This window comes from Podarcis muralis, chromosome 7, assembly GCF_964188315.1.
Source record: "Podarcis muralis chromosome 7, rPodMur119.hap1.1, whole genome shotgun sequence".
NCBI lineage: Eukaryota > Metazoa > Chordata > Lepidosauria > Squamata > Lacertidae > Podarcis > Podarcis muralis.
Window position 1 is genome coordinate 33,529,530 of NC_135661.1, and position 17,790 is coordinate 33,547,319.

General features: G+C 46.8%; 2 protein-coding genes across 8 annotated transcripts in view; one reads left to right on the top strand and one right to left on the bottom strand.

The window, feature by feature from the left end:
* Positions 1-275: 275 nt before the first annotated feature.
* ORC6 (origin recognition complex subunit 6) lies at positions 276-8,896 on the top strand. Its single transcript, XM_028740246.2, has 7 exons — positions 276-493; positions 1,370-1,499; positions 2,814-2,977; positions 3,429-3,518; positions 4,137-4,249; positions 4,480-4,554; positions 8,074-8,896. Exons 1-7 carry the CDS (start codon positions 429-431, stop codon positions 8,199-8,201), a joined length of 765 nt encoding a protein of 254 aa, XP_028596079.2. The 5' UTR covers positions 276-428; the 3' UTR covers positions 8,202-8,896.
* MYLK3 (myosin light chain kinase 3) overlaps positions 8,870-17,790 on the bottom strand; it is a 30,579-nt gene continuing 21,658 nt past the window's right edge. For all 7 annotated transcript variants that reach the window (XM_028740240.2, XM_028740239.2, XM_028740244.2 and 4 more), the window contains 7 exons: positions 16,998-17,107; positions 15,744-15,885; positions 14,864-14,934; positions 14,203-14,331; positions 13,413-13,565; positions 12,114-12,246; positions 8,870-10,358 (listed from right to left, as the gene is read on the bottom strand). In XM_028740240.2, the coding sequence (XP_028596073.2) occupies positions 10,287-10,358; positions 12,114-12,246; positions 13,413-13,565; positions 14,203-14,331; positions 14,864-14,934; positions 15,744-15,885; positions 16,998-17,107 (810 nt within the window). In that variant the 3' untranslated portion in view covers positions 8,870-10,286. The remainder of the gene's footprint in view (positions 10,359-12,113; positions 12,247-13,412; positions 13,566-14,202; positions 14,332-14,863; positions 14,935-15,743; positions 15,886-16,997; positions 17,108-17,790) is intronic.

Genomic DNA, 17,790 nt, shown 5'->3' on the forward strand with positions numbered 1-17,790 from the left:
CCCCATTGGCCGAAAGCCGAAGGGGGAAGACTCCCTTCCGCTGCAGTGATTGGTTCTCAGCAGCGGCTACGGACGCTACGCTCCGCCAATAGGGCCTCCACGCTCCTCGGGCTAGTCTTCCTGACTGATTAGGTGTCTCTTCACCAGCCCTTCCTCCTGGAGAGCTGTAATAGGATGGAACGGCGCTACGTCACGTTCCGGAGAAGGAAGGAAGGAAGGGAAGGAGTGGGTTGAGGAGAGCCTCCGGCGAGTGACAGCAGAGGAGTGGGTGGAGCCAGGGCGGGAACGTTCGGAGAGGCAGCCGAGCGTTCGAAAGGGGCGCGGCAAGCGTGTCGCAACGTTCCCGGCAGGCTTTGAAGGTGTCGCGTCGTTCCATGCGCGCGCGGGAAAGAAAAGGAGGATCGTAGGCTGAGTTTAGCGGGCCGGGAATGGAGCGCGAAGTGATCCAGTGTTTGGCTTCCAAGCTGGGCGTCACTGCGCCCGGAGTTATCAGGTGAATTGGCGGAAAGGGATTTTATTTTATTGCACTCATTCATTGAATTTTTGTATTTGTTTATTTAAAGGCCTTTGGTATTTTTTTATTACCTGTGGCCTCCTTGAAGTTAGAGGGATGTTCTAATCCTGCCTTAAAAAAAACTTTTAGATTTTTCTTTGTCCCCACCCCCCACCTCTTTTATGCCAGTTCTAACGTATGTGTTCGTTTACGTATTGTCGTTTTGAGTTACGGGGAGGAGGTGGCAGGGAGCGACCAATAAATTAACAATGATGGCTTATTTCTATCCCGCCCTTCAAAGGGAGGCAAACAGACACACCGTTATTTAAAAGCAAAGAGAAAAGCAAAAATATTCTAAAACAAAACATTTCTGAAAACAGTTGCAATTAAAACATCGAAAAGCAGTTTGGGTTAAAAACTATCTTGCCTTTAATGACATCGGGGGTTCATAGAATGTATTTCTTTGTCTTTCCTTTAGTTAAGTCCTCTGGGTCCTTTCCCAAATGTTCAGACCTGTATAAACCAGCTGCATTCAAATTGGCACAACACAAAAATATTATTTTCATGATAACCTAAAAGCTTCCCTAAACGCTAGAAGGGCCCAGTTGCTGGATCGGACTGAAGGCTTGTGCACGCTGTACTTCTAAAGCACATCCAAAGTTCTTGCTTTCCCTCAAAGGATTCTGGGTATTGTAGTTCCTTAAAGGCTACTGGGAATTGCAGCTTCATGAGGTGTTAGCTACAGTGCCCTGGATCCTTTGCAGGAAAGCACATGGTTTGAAAGTTCTTTAAAGATATAGGATATGTGCAGGTTCTGTTTGGCTGTCCCGGCTGTGAAAATGGAATTAACCGTCTCTTCCCTTTGCTGCACCACAGGAAAGCTGAAGAGTATCTGCGCCTGTCTCAAGTGAAATGTGCCACCTTGCTGGCTCAGATGACTGCCACAAGCAAAGCCGTGATCTGCCTGGACTTGGCTGCTGCCTTCACAAAGAACCCCGTGGACAAAGTAATAAATGCTTATACGACCACCTCCCCCCCCCCCCCCAAGTGCTTTTTTCTTAAGCCATCTCTTTTGACTGCACATGGCAACTAGAAACCTTTGCTTCAAATGCAGGATTGGACAGATATAGGGACGGGCTGTGTAGTTCAGTGGCTAGAGCATCCAGAAGGACCCAGGTTCAAGCCCCAGCATCTTCAAATAGAATGCCTCTTATCTGAAACATTGGGAAGCCACTGCCAGTCATTGTACACAATACTCAGCTTAGATGAGGTGCATTGGAGATCATAAAAATGGCAGTGAACTGTGCTTCTAGCCTCCTGGTTCTGTTCTTCCCTTCACAGCACCAGTCCATAAGAATTATCTTTCTCAGGAGGAAGGGAATTAAGATAAGCCAGTGTCGACCATGGTGGGCCTGGGGGCAGCAGCCTTTGCCTTCCAGCATCCCAGGCGCTGGCACCCTGCTTGCCTGCAGGTTTAGATGGGTTTTAACAGGATATCGGACAAATTGGTAGGAAACAGATCCGTCAATGGCTATTGGAAGAGATAGTGAATAGAATGGATCTTGGTGCACTGCAACTCCCATCAGCCTGAGCTGACATAGTCAATTAAGAACATAAGAATAGCCTGCCGGATCACCTACTCCAGCATCCTCTCATAGTGGCCATTGCTGCCTCTGACTGTGGAGACAGATCATAGCCTTCGTGGCTAGTAGCCATTGACAGTCGCCTTCTCCATGATACATGTTGCTGGAGGGCAAGCTGTTAGAGGGGGTGTGGGAGAGCTGCTGCCTTCTCATCTTACTTGGGGGCTTCTCATGAGCATCTGGTTGGCTACTTTGAGTAACAGGACTGGACTAGATGGATCTTTTTTGCTCTCATCCAGCTGGATGTTCTTATTGCTTTGGACAGTTAAGCCCCTTGTTATTCTAGCTTCAAGGCAGTCCAGATGCTTAGATGCTATAAGACACAGGGAGACACATCAGGGTGGCTCTGTGTTGAACCCACCTGCACGATGAAATCTGTACACGCAGCATTCTCTTAACACTAGAATTGCCCATCTACATTGCAAGTCTGATGCACCAATGTCAGACTTGCGATCAAGTCAGCTGTGGGAAGGATCCCAGGCTTGTAACAAGAGCAGAGAACTCAACAGAAGTTAGTTTCTTGTGTGCCACACTACACATATCTATGCAAGACCACCTTCCGTTAAGCTGGTCGCACAGAAGAGATCCTTATTTACCCCCCGGGCGACTAGGTAAGAGGCTGTTACTTGCAAGGAGAAATTTTCTCATGGTATTCTGTGCTTTTCTTCCCTCTCAAGGCTTATTTAGTGAAACTTTCTGGCATGAACAAGACTGCTTACCAGAGCTGCTTGAGGTCCTTTGAGAGCCTCCTGGGTGTGCATTCCAGCCTTGGCATCCGAGATCTGGCTGTTCAGTTTTGCTGCCTGGAGGCAGTGAATACGGCCTCAAAAATACTGCAAAGGTAGGGAATTTTTAAGGAGACCCTGCAGCCCAAGCTTTTATCCTTGTTTTTAGGAAAGGTCAGCGGGGTCAGCAACAAAACATTCTGGTTTGTAGTACAGGCAACTCCCAGTTTACACTGGGGTTATTTTCCAAGGCACCACACATTTACGTGAAATCACATATATTTGAAACACCATTGAAAAGCCTGCAAATCCTTTTTGTCACACTTCCGGGTCACTTCCGGGTTTGGCACAATGTGTTTGTGTGCAGTCACGCACATATCAGATGTGCCTAAAACAATTGCTGCCTATATTCCTGTTTAGAGTTCTAGCTGGTGAGGATACTCTGTATGGATGGTGCTGTTTGGCTGCACCAATTTGCTTTCTGAGAGCTTCACTCCCTTCTGGGCAACCTCTGTTAGTGTCATGACAAAACGGCTGCGGTTTCAGAAAGTGGCTTTGCTCTTTCAGGTATGAATCCAGCCTGCCAGAAGCTCAGAAGATGGATCTCGATTTGTCCAAGTCCTTATTCACCACCGCAGCATTGTTTACAGCTTGCAGGTAAAGTTTGGCCAGGTTCCATTTTGTATTTGGGGTGCGGTTGGTACTAAGAAGTTCTCCTTGTGTTCGTTCTGCTCAGGTGATGGGCAGGTGGGGATAGCAACTAGGATTCTGCACCAGGAAGAAATGCAGAGATTGTTTAGGACAGAAATTAGCAGCCTTTTTGCCCCAGAGGGCCACACGCAGCAGGGAGTAGGCACTCAAGGGCCACATGCTCATGGCTGGGGCCTGAGCTGATGGTAAATGGACCCACTCATAGAAGCTTAAGATTGCAGAATTGGAAGTGCTCCAACGGTCACCTGGTCCACCCGCCGCAACACAGGATTTCACACACACACACACACACATTCCCCATCACAATCAACTCCAGATGTAGATGAACTACAGTACCCATTGTACCTGGCCGTGGGTCATGCTTGCTGGGGCTGATGGGAGTTGTAGTTCAGCAGGATCTTTAGGGCACCATTTTTGGCCACCCCTGTATTTTCTAGATGTCAGGCTTTCTGCAGGCAACTCTTACTTGCTACAGGCAAATGACTGTTTACAATCAGAGCGAAGAGTATGGTGAAATATTCGGTTGGGTGATCCTTTTGAAAATCAGCCGGCCTCTTCTTGCAGGTGTTTGAAACTTAAAGTGGATAAGAACAAAATGGTAGCTGCGTCTGGGGTGAAGAAAACCATATTTGACCGTCTCCACGGCCAGCTAGAGAAGATAAGCCAGCAAATGGGCCGTACGTATTTCTTATTCATCCCTTGTAGCCTCAGTCCTCTCTCCAGCATGTGCAGGTATAAATGTTACCCATGATCTGAAACAGAGGTGGAGAGCCTGTGATGCTGCTGAATGCCACCTCCCATCATCCCTGAAAATTGGCTGGATGATGGTAATGACTTCCTGCCCTGGTCTAGAAGTCCACATTCAACATAAACCACGCTGAGGAGGTTGTTCTCTCTTCTTCCAAAGGTGAAAGTGTTCCATTGGCCACGGAGGCCTCCAAACCTCAGGATACCTTGCTGGAAGGCCTTGGCAAGAACGCTGGTAGGTGAAACTTGACTTGCTCGCCTACTGCTTCTGCAAAACAGGGTCCTTTGTTGGAAACTTGGGAGCCAGGTTCTAAGAACAGCTTCAGTGATAGGAAAGTGTTCTCAGCTGTGTTAGATGAACCAGTTTGGGGCGTCCAGGATTGGTAAAAGTCAAAAAGTCATCTTGCTGTTTTTATAGTGATATTTAGAGCAATGTTTTGTTGTTTTTATTAGTCGCTTTCTAAACAACCGATGTGCGGTAAAGATAGTTAAAAACACAAAAAACAGCCAATACGTTTAAAACCAAACTAAGACCATACAGAGTAGACCTTGCGGCAGTGACCTTTTTGTCCAGCTGGGAAGGTTTTTCAGAACTAAAACGTCTTCGGTTGTTTCTGGAAAGCACAGAGTGTATCTCCCCAGGAAAGGCTATTCTAGAGCAGTGTTTCCCAACCTTTTTTGGGCAAAGGCACACTTGTTTCATGAAAAAAATCTCGAGGCACACCACCATTAGAAAATGTTTAAAAAATTAACTCTGTGCCTATATTGATTATATATAAAGTAACTCTCTTTAATAGGAATCAAATAAACACAAAGAAAGTATTTTATAATTACTTTATTATGAAATAGTAAGTAAACAGAAATATGAAAAATTATAAAATACTTTATTCAGTGCGCAACCTGGGCCTGTTTGGCTGAACACAAAGCTGATATTCTGGCTGGAATCGAAGAAAGACACACACGTAGCTCTTCGTCAACAGCTCTCAGTCTCTCTCTGTATTTAGTTTTTATAGCAAATGAAGGAAGAGTAAGCAGGCTGGGGTGGGTTAAGTAAGGGCTGAAAGTGCCTAGATGAAGTGGGGGAAGCTAGAGAGGAGGTACATTCTGACGTTTGAGGATAGACTAGGTTCTTTATGTGAATGATAGGTGAGTTATTTGACAGATCGAACTGAGAGCAAGGTGTGGCTTGTGTAGCTGGGGTGGACATGAATGTTTGGGGTGCAAACCCCAGGCCGGCCAGGTCCGAGGGGGGGCAGGGAGAGACGGGCCTGCCTGCCTCTGCCTGCGCTATGGTGTGTTTTGCCCCGACCGACGGACGGACCGACCTGCCAGCTGTCTCCGCAGTAGCAGCGCGGACTGGAGCTCCGTCATTCTCCCCGCCGGTGCCCGGGGAGGGGAGTGTGGGGCGGCCGCTGTGGAAGCGACGGCGTGCTCCTCCTCCTCCTCCTCTTGCCGGGCTAGAGCCAGCCGGCTAGCGCTCGCCCCTCCTTGCTCGAGCCGACCCCGCCGCCGGGGGCCTTCCCGTCCTCTCAGCGCCGCCGCCTCGCGTCCCTCGTCCGGGGGTTGGGAGGGGGCTGGGGGGGAGGAAGGGGGCGAGGGGGAGCAGCCGCCGCCGCTCCTGAGGAGATTCTGAGGCGGTGGCGGGCGACGCGTGGCGGAAGAGGAGGGGTCCCGCCAGCCCCGCGTTTCTCTCTCTCTCTCCCTCACGGAAACCTTCCCCTCAGCTTCTGCCGCTTTTTCTCTTCTTTCCCTCTTCCTTTTTTTTTAAAAAAAATGAAAAATCTTTCCTTTCTCTCTTTTCCAGCCCCCCCTCCCCTCTTCATGGAATTTCACTGCACTCGGGCGCCGTGGCGCGCAGGCGCACTGCTCGCTCCTCTTTCCGCGCAGGCGCCTTCTCTCGCTCTTTCGCCTCCTTTTCTTTCTCTCTCGATGGTCCGCCTACAAAGGAGCGAGGGAGGCGCCCGCCATGTTTGGATTTGCATCCAGCAGGAGATGCCGCCCCGCCTCTCGCCGCCCGACTCGCCCGCCTCCCTCCCACGGCACACCAGGCAACGTCTCGCGGCACACTAGTGTGCCGCGGAACACCGGTTGGGAAACACTGTTCTAGAGAACAGGGGCAGCCACACTAAAAGCCCTGCTCCGAGTTACTGTTTGAGCAGGGTTCTGAGATCTTTGGAACTTGCAGGATAAACTCTCCCACAGACCGTAGCAATCTACTATGGGTTAAGATAACCTAATCCTAAGTTGTAAAGGGCCTTATTATGTTAGTACCAAGACCTTCAACTTGGCAATGTATCAAGAGGCATAAAATTGTAATACCCCGATTTTGGCGACATTCCACGACATACCATATTTTATATATTTATAGAAAGACCCTGTCATCTTCTGGTCTATGTAAAGACCACAGGAGCTGGTGTGTGCATCCATGTGCTGTAGGTGAGGAACAGGCACCACTGGCTGGATTCTTAGCTCCACACAGACACACATGTGGACCAGCTTTGATAGGTGTGGTTAGCCACCCACCTGTCATTCACCTGACTGTCATGCTGGCATGGTGCTTTGCGAGCATCTGATCAGCAGTGCCTGCAAACCACACAGGAGCTACTTTGTTACCTGTTACACACACTTTGTTTTACACACACACACACACACACACACACACACACACCTGATGCCAGGTACAGGGCAGGTGAACGTAGCTTGGCCAAAAAAACCCATGGACCATATAGGGAATTTAATTAGGTTTCAGGGCTGGGGGTTCCACCATCCCCATGGCTGTTCTAAGCCAACCATCTCCTGCAAGACCTTTGCCCACCCTCACAGTTCATGCTGAGCCCCTGCCTCTGAGTTAACGTCTGCAGCAGGAAACAGGTTCCTCTAGTGATGGAAGCGTTCTGCATTCAAGTCAGACATAATTGTGTTTCTCAAGCAATTGTGCAAAGCCACATTCCAGGCCTGGAAGATTCGGTCCATGTTTGGTCTAAGGCAACCAGTTGTGGGAACCTGGCAAAAGCTAAACTGGTCACGATCCGGGCAGTGCCTGGATGGGGCTCCATTTTGAATTCTGAAACAGCAGGCAGGATATAAATAAGAATAAAATAAAAAGGGAAGACAAGGACACACTAGTCATCTTGATTCTCCGCAAACATTAGAACGGGGGGGCGAATCAAGAGAACTCTCTTCCACATCTATTGCTCCCTTTATTTCCAATGTTGTGCCATTGCTTATCTAGCTAAAGCATTTGCTATCTATCCACAAGAGGGAGGTGTCTGCAAGCTCAAAGGAGCCCCAAGGTTTGCAGACATATAGCAGAAGTGGTGCTAATACTTGTCCTCCATGTTAAATAAGATTGACTGGCCTCCATGCTGTGGAACCCTCTTCCAGCGGAGATTTGTCAAGCACCCTCTCTTAAGACCTTCCAGCATCTATTGAAGGCCTTTATTCATGCCAGCAGGCCTATGCAGCTGTCTGAAAGGTCCCTTGAGCAACCAGACCTTTTAATGATTGTTTTGCATTTCTTTTATTACTATTTTAATATGGTTGCACACTGCCCCGATGCTTTGCAAGAAGGCGGGACTATAAATGCTTTCATATGTAAATATATCTTTGCGGGGGGGGGGGGAGAACTTGATGACTGAGAGGGTGGAGCAAGTCCTTAACCAGCTAGAAGTATACTTGATTTGGGTTCTTCCAGACTACTTGTTGTATGAGCATCTTCTCCAAAGTCTTGTCTCTCTTTTCCACTCCACAACAGCAAATGAAACGGAAGCAGAGGCCCCTCGCAAGCGTCCGAAAATTGAAATGGAGGCAAAAGAAGAGTATGAAGAATGGAAGAGGAGAATTTTGGAAAGCGCAGCTAAATCACAAAGGGACAGTGTTTGACCTGAGCAGGCAGCTCTTCTGGGATTTTTAGAATCAATGGTATTTTTAGGCCAGCAACCTTCGTGATGGTTTTTCTAGGCACTGGTTTGAGCGCGCACACTTCCCAGCTGGGTGCCATAGCGCAAAACATGGATTGTGGGAATTGGCCTCTGCTTCCTGCTTCCTCGCCTGGAGGCTTCTGGGATGAGTGCAGAAAGCCCGCCCTACTGATTGGTTCTCCTTAGTCAGGAGGGCTACACTACTGAAATGGCCCTCAAAATGTGTGGGCTCTTTATTTTGCTGTTAAGGGCCTGTTGTGAACTCCATGTTATATTGTTCAAGGAAGCTTGGAACTGTTTTTGCAGTGAGAAAGAACTTCTGTGCCACAGCTCAGATTTTTGGAGGTGGAGAGAACCTTGCATGTTATGGCAAATTCTGGATTTGGCAATCCAGGCATCTCAGCCATAACCATGCTTGCTCAGGTGTAAACCTTTATTTGCAATGGAGGTTGCTTTCATGGAAGACACTTCAAATCAGGGTGCAAAGATTTGGTATTTGAATATGCCTGCTGCCAACTCATTCCCACTTCCAAAATCTTTTTAGAGAACACAATTTTTAACTCCGCATTTTTACTCTGTCTCTCAGGTTTGTTTTTATTGTGGCTTTGTGTAAGACATTACTCCCTTGCAGAACATCAATAAATACTTTTATTTCTATATTTTTTCTTCTTCTCCTTTTTAGTCTTGTTTTACAAATGACAGAGATCAATATATAAATCAGAGTTAGTGTTGTTTCCCTATCTTACTGCCAGTCAACTGCATTCCAAATTATCATATGCATGCAGAACTCGTCATTGATGAATCCCCTATGTGGAAGTTTAAAATATGCATGCCTAAGGCTGCTGAAGGAAGTGTAAAAAAAGAAAACCCGCCCTACTGAGAATAGCCAGTTGGTAGTGTAGTGGTTTAGCATGTTGAATGACAGTTTCTCCAGTTTGCAAACAGGCCCCAAAAGGTGGATCCCTAATATATCCTGCCTTCCCCACAAAGTGAGACTACACCTCCCTCCTTAGGTGTCTTGTAATAAGTCGATAATAACTGATGTTATAGATCACAGCAAACATTTGTGTGGATCACCACAGGCAATTGGGGCTTAAACAGGTGTGTCATCAGGATGTAATTTGTAATTACTGATTTGTAGTGGGTCTATCTGCAAGAATTTCCAACTAAGTAAACGTAAAGAAAAAGAATTAATTTGCTGTGATAGCTGGTTGCTTTTTTCAATTGCTCATCTCGTCCTCACCGAAAGAGAAGTGTTACTTGGTTGCCTTTTGAGCGTCTGCTGGCTGATTTAAGAATTTGGAGATCAACTTCTTGATCTGCAGGAACTTTGATGAACATTCACACTTGTCTATGTAAGTTGTCCCACCGTGAGGCTCGTGAGATGCTTAAGGTAAGTGGTGCTGCCCTCATAGCCACTGTTTTTACACCTGGCTCAGTATTATTGTAAAATAGAAAGTAAATCCCGCAAGCCTGAAGCATCTCTACCCTCCATCCTGAATTAATATAATTATTTATTGCAACCAGCAGTGGTGACAAAACGGAAGGAGGCAAATGGGGTCAAGAAGCAGCAGCAGAAGAAGAAGCAAAAGTGTCCAGTGGGAAACAAATGTTTGGGAAGATACACAATTTGTTTCATCGCACCCACCCAATGTACTAACTTGAAAGCAAACAGGCTGAAATCAGCTGTCAGCAAGGGCGCGCTGTGTTGCTTTGTTATAGCATACACCTCACAGTTCTCAAACTACTCAAAGGAAACCAGTCCCACTCAGATAGGGTCACTGCTAAGCACTAAGATATTATTAGAGAAATGAAGGTATTATGAGGCAAGACTCATGGTCGCTGTCCCCCTCCACAACAGAACCCATTTCCTCCTTGTATAGCAAGTCCCGTTCTATCCTATTAGGGCTCAAAGGCAGAAACTTCAGCACGCTTGTGGCTATGGGATAATGGGAGAGGAGGTAATGCATCCTAATTGCCAAAACGGGTGAGGGTGGGCCAATGGCTAAAAACCAGAGTCCTTCCGTTTTCGGTCTTCTACAACAGGTTATGCAGGATTCTCAGTCATGCTCGGGAACCTCCTCAGCCTGTTGGCAGCGGCCACCACGTAGAAATGCTTCTGCAAAAGAAAACAAACAACACCGGGATGTTAAGAGTGACAAGGTTGGGTGTCGTGTCGCACAGGAAGGAGACGGAGCTGGAAATGGTTTGAATCTTGCTTCATCGTATCGACACTACTGGATCAGGCCAATGGCCCATCTAGCCCAGGATGCAAGCACAAGAGCCTTCTCCCCACCTGCGATTCTCGGCAACTCTCATTCAGAGGCGTATTGCCTCTTGACGGGGAGGGCCTCACATGCATATGCCCTCTTTCGGCTCACGGGGTCCTTTTGGACAGCTTCCTTCTCATCTAGCCTGCTGGGTATCCTTTTTCTGCCCAGTTGCCAGCATACCCAATGCCTGGAGGGACCCTGCTGTTAATTGCAACCATTTGGGGCATGTCAAGGTGTTGACAGGCTCAAAGAACAAAGCAGCAGCTGCCTCTGGTCTTTGTCATGCAGACAATGCAGAGTGATACCTGAACCCTCCTGGGGAGGCGGGACATGAAATTCTTAATATCTTGGTGGAGCAAACGCCTTTTTGCAGTCACTGCCTTTCTTGTGGTTACTCCTCCAGCGCTGCAACCAAGACAGCTCAGATACCGAGGAATAGCAATGGCAATACAGGAGATGTCAGATTCAAATGGATTGGGAACAGAGGGAGTTCCCTTATACCAGGCATAGGCAAACTTGGCCCTCCAGATGTTTTGAGACTACAGTTCTCATCATCCCTGACCACTGGTCCTGTTAGCTCTGGCCACTGGTCCTGTTAGCTAGGGGTGATGGGAGTTGTAGTCCCAAAACACTTGGAGGGTCGAGTTTGCCTATGCCTGCCTTACACTGAGTCAGGCTCTTGGTGCATCTAGCTCAGTGCTGTCTACACTGACCAGCAGCAGATTCCAGGCAGGGTACTCTCCCAGGCCCACCTGGAGATGCTGGGGATTGAACCTAGAACCTCCTGCATGCAAAGCAAATGTTCTGTCGGGAAATCTCATAAGAATGTAAGAAAACTCCTGCTGGATCAATCCTCTGTTGTGTTTAGCACAGTGGCCAAGCAGATGCGTTTTGGAAGCCCACAAATGGTGGGCTGGAAGGCAACGGCCATCTCCTGCAGCTGATACTCAGCACACTGACTGCATAAATGCACCATTGTTGCATCAATTGTTATTAATTACAGTGGTACCTCTGGTTACGAACTTAATTCATTTCGGAGGTCCGTTCTTAACCTGAGGTACCACTTTAGCTAATGGGGCCTCCTGCTGCTGCTGCACTGCCGGTGTGCGATTTCTGTTCTCATCCTGAGGTAAAGTTCTTAACCCGAGGTACTACTTCCGGATTAGCGGTGTTTGTAACCTGAGGTACCACTGTAATTAAATTTGTCACCTTTTTCGCTATGGCAACTCCAAGCGACTTACAATACTTTAAGCAAAAAACAAAACATGAAGCCTACATGAAAACATCCCACCCACTCAAAAAGGCCATAGATAAAAGCCAAAGGCCTGATTAAAAAGGGAAGTTTTTGCCTGCTGCCTAAATACATGTAATCATGGTGCCAGGCGAGCCTCAATGACATATTACAGAATATGCTTGCTAACAGAACAGTCGTCTGGAGGCACCCCTGGTCCCAAGTTGTTTAGGGTTTTCATTTCTGAGTAACAAGAACTTGAACATGGCCTGGTAAGCTGAGAGAGGCAGCCAGTGGGCATCATGGATGACAACCACAATAACCTTGAATGGTGCTTGGAAAAAGGGTCAGAAGTCAATGCAGAGCTTACTTTCCATTTCCTCTGAGCCATGTAACGCCGTAGTAGCAGCTGAGACCTCAAGCGCACCTTGGACTTCTTGGCTTTGCCAGGCAGGTCTGCCAGCCATTCGTGTTTAAGGCAATTTGCGGCACTTGTTCTGCCACTGTGAAGATATGAGGGAGGGTGGAAGAGAATTTGTGAATGGACACATGAGGTGGAATCTGACCTTCTCTGGAAATGAAACAACAGTCATTCAGCATTAGGCTTGAATGTCTTGTTTGATTATTTTGGAACCAAATGAAAGCAAACAGGTTGCAGGGATGGTCTACGTCAGTGGTGGGGAAGTTCTAGCCTGCGGGCCTCTGAATTTGGCCTGCGAGGTCGTTTTAGGCAAATCACACTCACCTGTCAGTCACTGAGATCTGTTATCTATTTTCAAGAAATTTTATTAGTTTTAGAAATAAAAAATACAAATAAACAAACACCAATAAAGTCATACTGTATGTGGAGATTCTCCAAATCTCAAGACTTCCCCCCCATCCCGTCCATAGAGTCTTATTTTAAATATCCACAACTGCATATTAGTCTGTACTCCAGTTTATATATTGAACCATATTATCCATAATGTTTTTTACACTACAAGTGTGTCAGAATCCTGCTCTTGTTTCCCTCTGCTTACAGTGGTCTCCTAGATAACTTACAATTTTTTCCCATTCTTTTATAAAGTTTTTATTCTGAGTTTTCCAGTCAGCTTTGCCATCTCGGCATAGTCCATCAACTTGGTTTGCCATTATTCTCTAGTAGGGACTTTGTCATCTTTCCAACTCTGGGCCGATCACATCCGCAAGATCTGTTATCTGCAATCTGAGCATCAACTGCTAAGACTGGAAGATAAAGGATCTCATTACCTGTATTAGCACCACTGGAGACAAGATTCTGCTTCTTTTAAGACATAGCAGGCAGAGACTCATCTCAGATCTTAATGCTGTAGGTAAGAGACAAGCCTGTGCAGGAATTCTGAATCTGATGCATGCCCTGCCATGCATCAGAAACGACCCACAGAGAGTGCACCAGTCCTGGATTCATCCTTTGGTTTGAGAAAGATTCCATATCTCAGTATACATGCAGACCATAAAAGCCTATTCCCCTCCATCCCTTTGGTGTGCAACAGATGGGAAGCAGGTTCATTGGGCACAAGGACAGAGGTGGATTCAGCTGGGCTGAGAATTTTCAAGGGAATCTGGCAGGCTGGGTGATTGTATCCAAGTCAAGGGGTGGCAACAAGAATTATTAGGAATAAGTTGCTTTTTCAAACGAGAGGCACTGTACCTTTTCTCCTTTATCAGGAGCCTGGAAACAAAGTCTTTTGCTTCTTCCGACACTTGTTCAAACGCTTCCGCATCAAAATCCCAGCTGCAATTGACAATGTAATTCATGGTCTCCGTGTCAGTTTCTCCCAAGAAGGGCGACAAGCCGCTCACACTGAAACAGGAAACCAAGGTGTCATATGGAGACATTCCTGCCTCTTTGCATGTCATGTGCCTCTCTACCTGGGAGAAAGGTTTCCCAAGAGGCTGTGCAATCTGTCTAGTCTGATGCAGTGGAAGACCAGCACAGTGTGCAGGGCCTTCTCGGGGGCTGCTCCAACTCTCTGGAACATTCTGCAAGGGGCCGGCAATCCAACCTATAGAGATGGGCAATCTGCAGCACTCCAGTTGTTTCTGGACTACAAGTCCCATCATCAGCTTGCCTGAATACTGGCCATTCTGGCTGAGTCTGATGAAGTTGGACTGCAACAACATCTGGAGGGCCAATAAATTTAATAAATAATAATAAGATAAATAAATAAAATGTGCCAATGCACTCCAACTAGTGCTGCTTTGGTGCTACGGTCTGAGTGTGTAAATATAGCTGCGTCACAAGGGGTTTTCCCTCTTTTGCTATGTGACACCACTCCTCTTCTCTTTTCCATATCCATCATCCCCACGCTGGAGGATAACGCAATGATCCACTCCCTGGTGGCCCACAAAGTCTCTCGACAGAAGTCTTCTGCATCCTGACCTTACAAAATGCCACTCGGTGGCCTTTTCTACGGATGTTCTCCAGAGCGTTTACTCACAGCATGTATGCTATGACGCCCACGCTCCACATGTCTGTCGGGAACGACACAAAGTCATAGTTCACCACTTCGGGAGCCAAAAACTCCGGCGTGCCAAAATTAACTTTCAGCTTCTCGCGGGGCTTGTACCTTGATGAACAATGAGGAAAAAGAAAGAGAGAGGTGCAGATTTGTCATTGATGATGTGGTGCTCCAGTAGGCAGGCGCATGGACCATGCATAGATGATGAACCTGACAGTGGTTGTTGGACTACAACTCCCATCGTGCTTGACCAATGGCTACATTGACTGGGGCTGATGGGAGCTGGAGGTTCCCAGCTGTACTATACATACAGCTAAACACTCTATCATGCCATTGAAAACATGCAGGCTTCGCCTTTCCATTGCAAGGAGAGGAATTCAGCATCATGCTATTATGATATCAGTTCAAGCATTTCAGCTTGCTGAATGGAACAATCCCCACCACCGCCCCCCACTCTGTGCACTGTTCAAGGCGTTTTTCCAACATCCCCTCAAGAGCCAAGGGGTGTGGGGTCAGGGGAAGAAGAAAGGGGAAAACCTGTTGCATTAGCGGGTCTTATTATGTGAACTCCCAAACATGGATATAAAGTATTAGATTAAAAAAAATTAGCAGCCAAAAGAAGAGGGGTGGGGAGGCTTACCTCCTTGCTAATCCAAAATCAATTATTTTAATCTGGTTTCCTGTGCGATTCACACACAGTATGTTCTCAGGCTGCAGAGGAAGAAGAAGGCATGCTTAGATTAATCTGAGAAGTCGTCATCTGCAATCTTTGTATGTGATTACAAAGCTCATCTGTGTAAAATTATGTTTCAGCATGGCAAGGGGAAAGCCCCAAGCTCAAATGCTATTTGCTCAGGCGCCAAAACATGATGAATTTTGCCCACTGGGTTTTAGCCTTGGATGCCTGACTTTGATATTTCAAATGAAGTGTTGTGATTAGCCTGTTGGACTAGGACCAGACAGACCCGGGTTGAAATCCTCACTTAGCCATGAAGCTTACCAGCTGACTTTGGCAACACAGATATCAACAACACATAACCATAAATTATGATAAAGCTGTGTTTTTAAAACAAACAAAAAACCTGTTTTTTTTAAGTAAGTAAAGTATAAAAAGGTCAGAAAAAATGGGGCCACCATTCTCACTGGATTGTGAATGGGAGGTGTTACTGAATTTTAACAAAAAAAATTCCTTCCAGTAGCACCTTAAAGACCAACTAAGTTTGACTATGGCAGACCAACACGGCTACCCATCTGTAACTGAATTTTAACAATACAATAAATATTGATTGTTCATAGCCATAAGTCAATGCAATAAATAAAAATGCACAAACAAATAGGAGCAGAAGTCTCCTATAATCTCTGGTTAAAACTGAATCAAATTTAAAATCAACCTTGGAACTTCTTGGGGTTGTTCTTACGGGGGTTTGGTTCAAAATTCTTGCTCAGATTTTCTTTGCTGCAATTGCATAAGCTGTAATTATTTTGGCTATAAATTGGCATGGAGTAGAAATTTCCATCACCTTCAGATCCAGATGAAGGATGTACTGTTGGTGCAGGTAATAGATGCCCTCACATATTTGTTTGGTGAAAAGGATAGCGTCTAGTTCAGTGAGGTTGTAGTTTTCATCTGTGATCCGGTCAAACAGTTCACCACCATCGACACTAATAGGGAGACAGAGCAGAACATGGAAGTGAGATGGGTATCCTCTTTTCAGCTCAATTGATTTACATACATTAGGTCCCAACTTCAGCAGACATCAGTCATAGGCTCATAAGTGTTGGAAGGACATCAAAAGTTATTTAGCCAACTATACCAACTGAGCCATCCAGCCTAAGTCCACCATTTCCCAAAGCAGCCTATTCCACTGTCAGAAAGCTTGCACCACCAAGAAGTACTTCCTAATCTTTAGTGAAAATCCCTTGTCTTGCAATTTGAACAATATGCATTTCTGGGTCATGTGGCCAGCATGACTAAACTGCTTCTGGCGCAACAGAACACAGTGACGGAAACTAGAACGCATGGAAATGCTGTTTACCTTCCTGCCACAGCAGTACCTATTTATTTACTTGCACTGGTGTGCTTTCGAACTGCTAGGTTGGCAGGAGCTGGGACAGAGCAATGGGAGCTCACCCCGTCGCGGGGATTCAAACTGCCAACCTTCCGATCGGTAAGCCCTAGGCTCAGTGGTTTAGACCACAGCACCACCCCATCCCTATTTAAAACAGTACCATACCACTTAAACAGTGACAGTTCCCCCCCCCCCGCAAGAATCCCAGGAACTGTAGCTTGTTAAGGGTGCTGAGAGGTGCTAGCAGACCTCAGAAAGCTACAGTCCGCAGAGCCCCTTAGGAAGAGGGATTGGTGATAAAACCACGCTGGGAATTGTAGCTCTGTGAGAGGGAACAGGAGTGGAACTCAGTAGAACTCATCCTGTAGTGTGCACAGGATCACAGGTTTAGCTGATTTATCAATAGATCAGAAAGGTTCAATTTCAATTGGTAAAGTTGGGAATAAAGGACAACCCAAGCTGTTTTATATATTATGTATTATTTTGTTTGCTCAAACCTTTGCCAGCCTTGTGCCCTTAACTACAACTGCCATCAGCCCCAGCCAGTCTGGCCAGTGATCAAGGATGATGGGAGTTGTAGTCCAAAACATCTGGAAGGCACCCGGCGGGGAGGGCAGGTTTATGCAATGTTATAACGGACAAGTTCTGTAGCGTTTCTCCTGCAGTTGCTCGCACAAGACACTCAAAAGATATTTTATGACTCACTACTCCATGATTAAGGTGAGGTTGTTCTTGCACTCAAAAGCATCATAGAGCTGGATCAAATTCACATGGTTTAGCTGGTTCATGATGTTGATCTCGTTTTTCACCTCCTCCTGAAATATTAGAGATTAAGAGTATTGTGAGCGTCAGCAGCAGTCTGCAGACGTTGCGTTTCAGTGGGGTGGAGGGTTTAGAAGGCACACAGCAGGAGCAGCCTGAGGCGAAACAGAAAGCTGCCCCCCACCTGTTGCAGGCCACACCAACCCACCCGCTGCAGCCTCCCTTAGCTGGGTAACATGGCGGCACCCACACAGGCACAGCAACAATGGCGGGTTCCAGTGAGATTTCTATGAACTTATTTCTATTGACTTATTTGTCCATTGCTAGGGCTCTGGGATCTGGGTGATCCTGCACTGCTAAGGTGGCTTTCTGTCAGAAACCAGGCTGAGAAGTACAACTCTGATGACTAATGGTGGGAGCCTCCCCTCCCCCTGCTCATGGCCAGGATCCTGAAACTCCACAGGAGCAGTGGAGTAGTGTTGATTTGGAACAATGGTTTGCTGAGGGGCACAATTCAGAAGACAATAGTCGGACAGAACTGGGAGGAGAACAGCAAGAAGAAGGACGGGAAGAGCGTGAGCTAGGCGACTCTCTCTCTCACTGGAAGATGTGCAGCCTCTCAGTCCCAAGGCTGGGAGATTAGATAAGGTGGCTGTGCAAAAGGCTCAATGGCTGAGAGATCAGGAGGTTAGGAGATGAGAGGACGGAAGTGACTAGAGGGAAATGGACGGAACCT

Excerpts from the sequence above, each read along its gene's own strand:
- ORC6 (XM_028740246.2), top strand. The coding sequence starts at position 429 with ATGGAGCGCGAAGTGATCCAGTGTTTGGCTTCCAAGCTGGGCGTCACT. Across the intron at positions 1,500-2,813 it reads CAAAGAACCCCGTGGACAAA|GCTTATTTAGTGAAACTTTC; the intron begins GTAATAAATGCT and ends TTCCCTCTCAAG. Across the intron at positions 3,519-4,136 it reads GCATTGTTTACAGCTTGCAG|GTGTTTGAAACTTAAAGTGG; the intron begins GTAAAGTTTGGC and ends CTCTTCTTGCAG.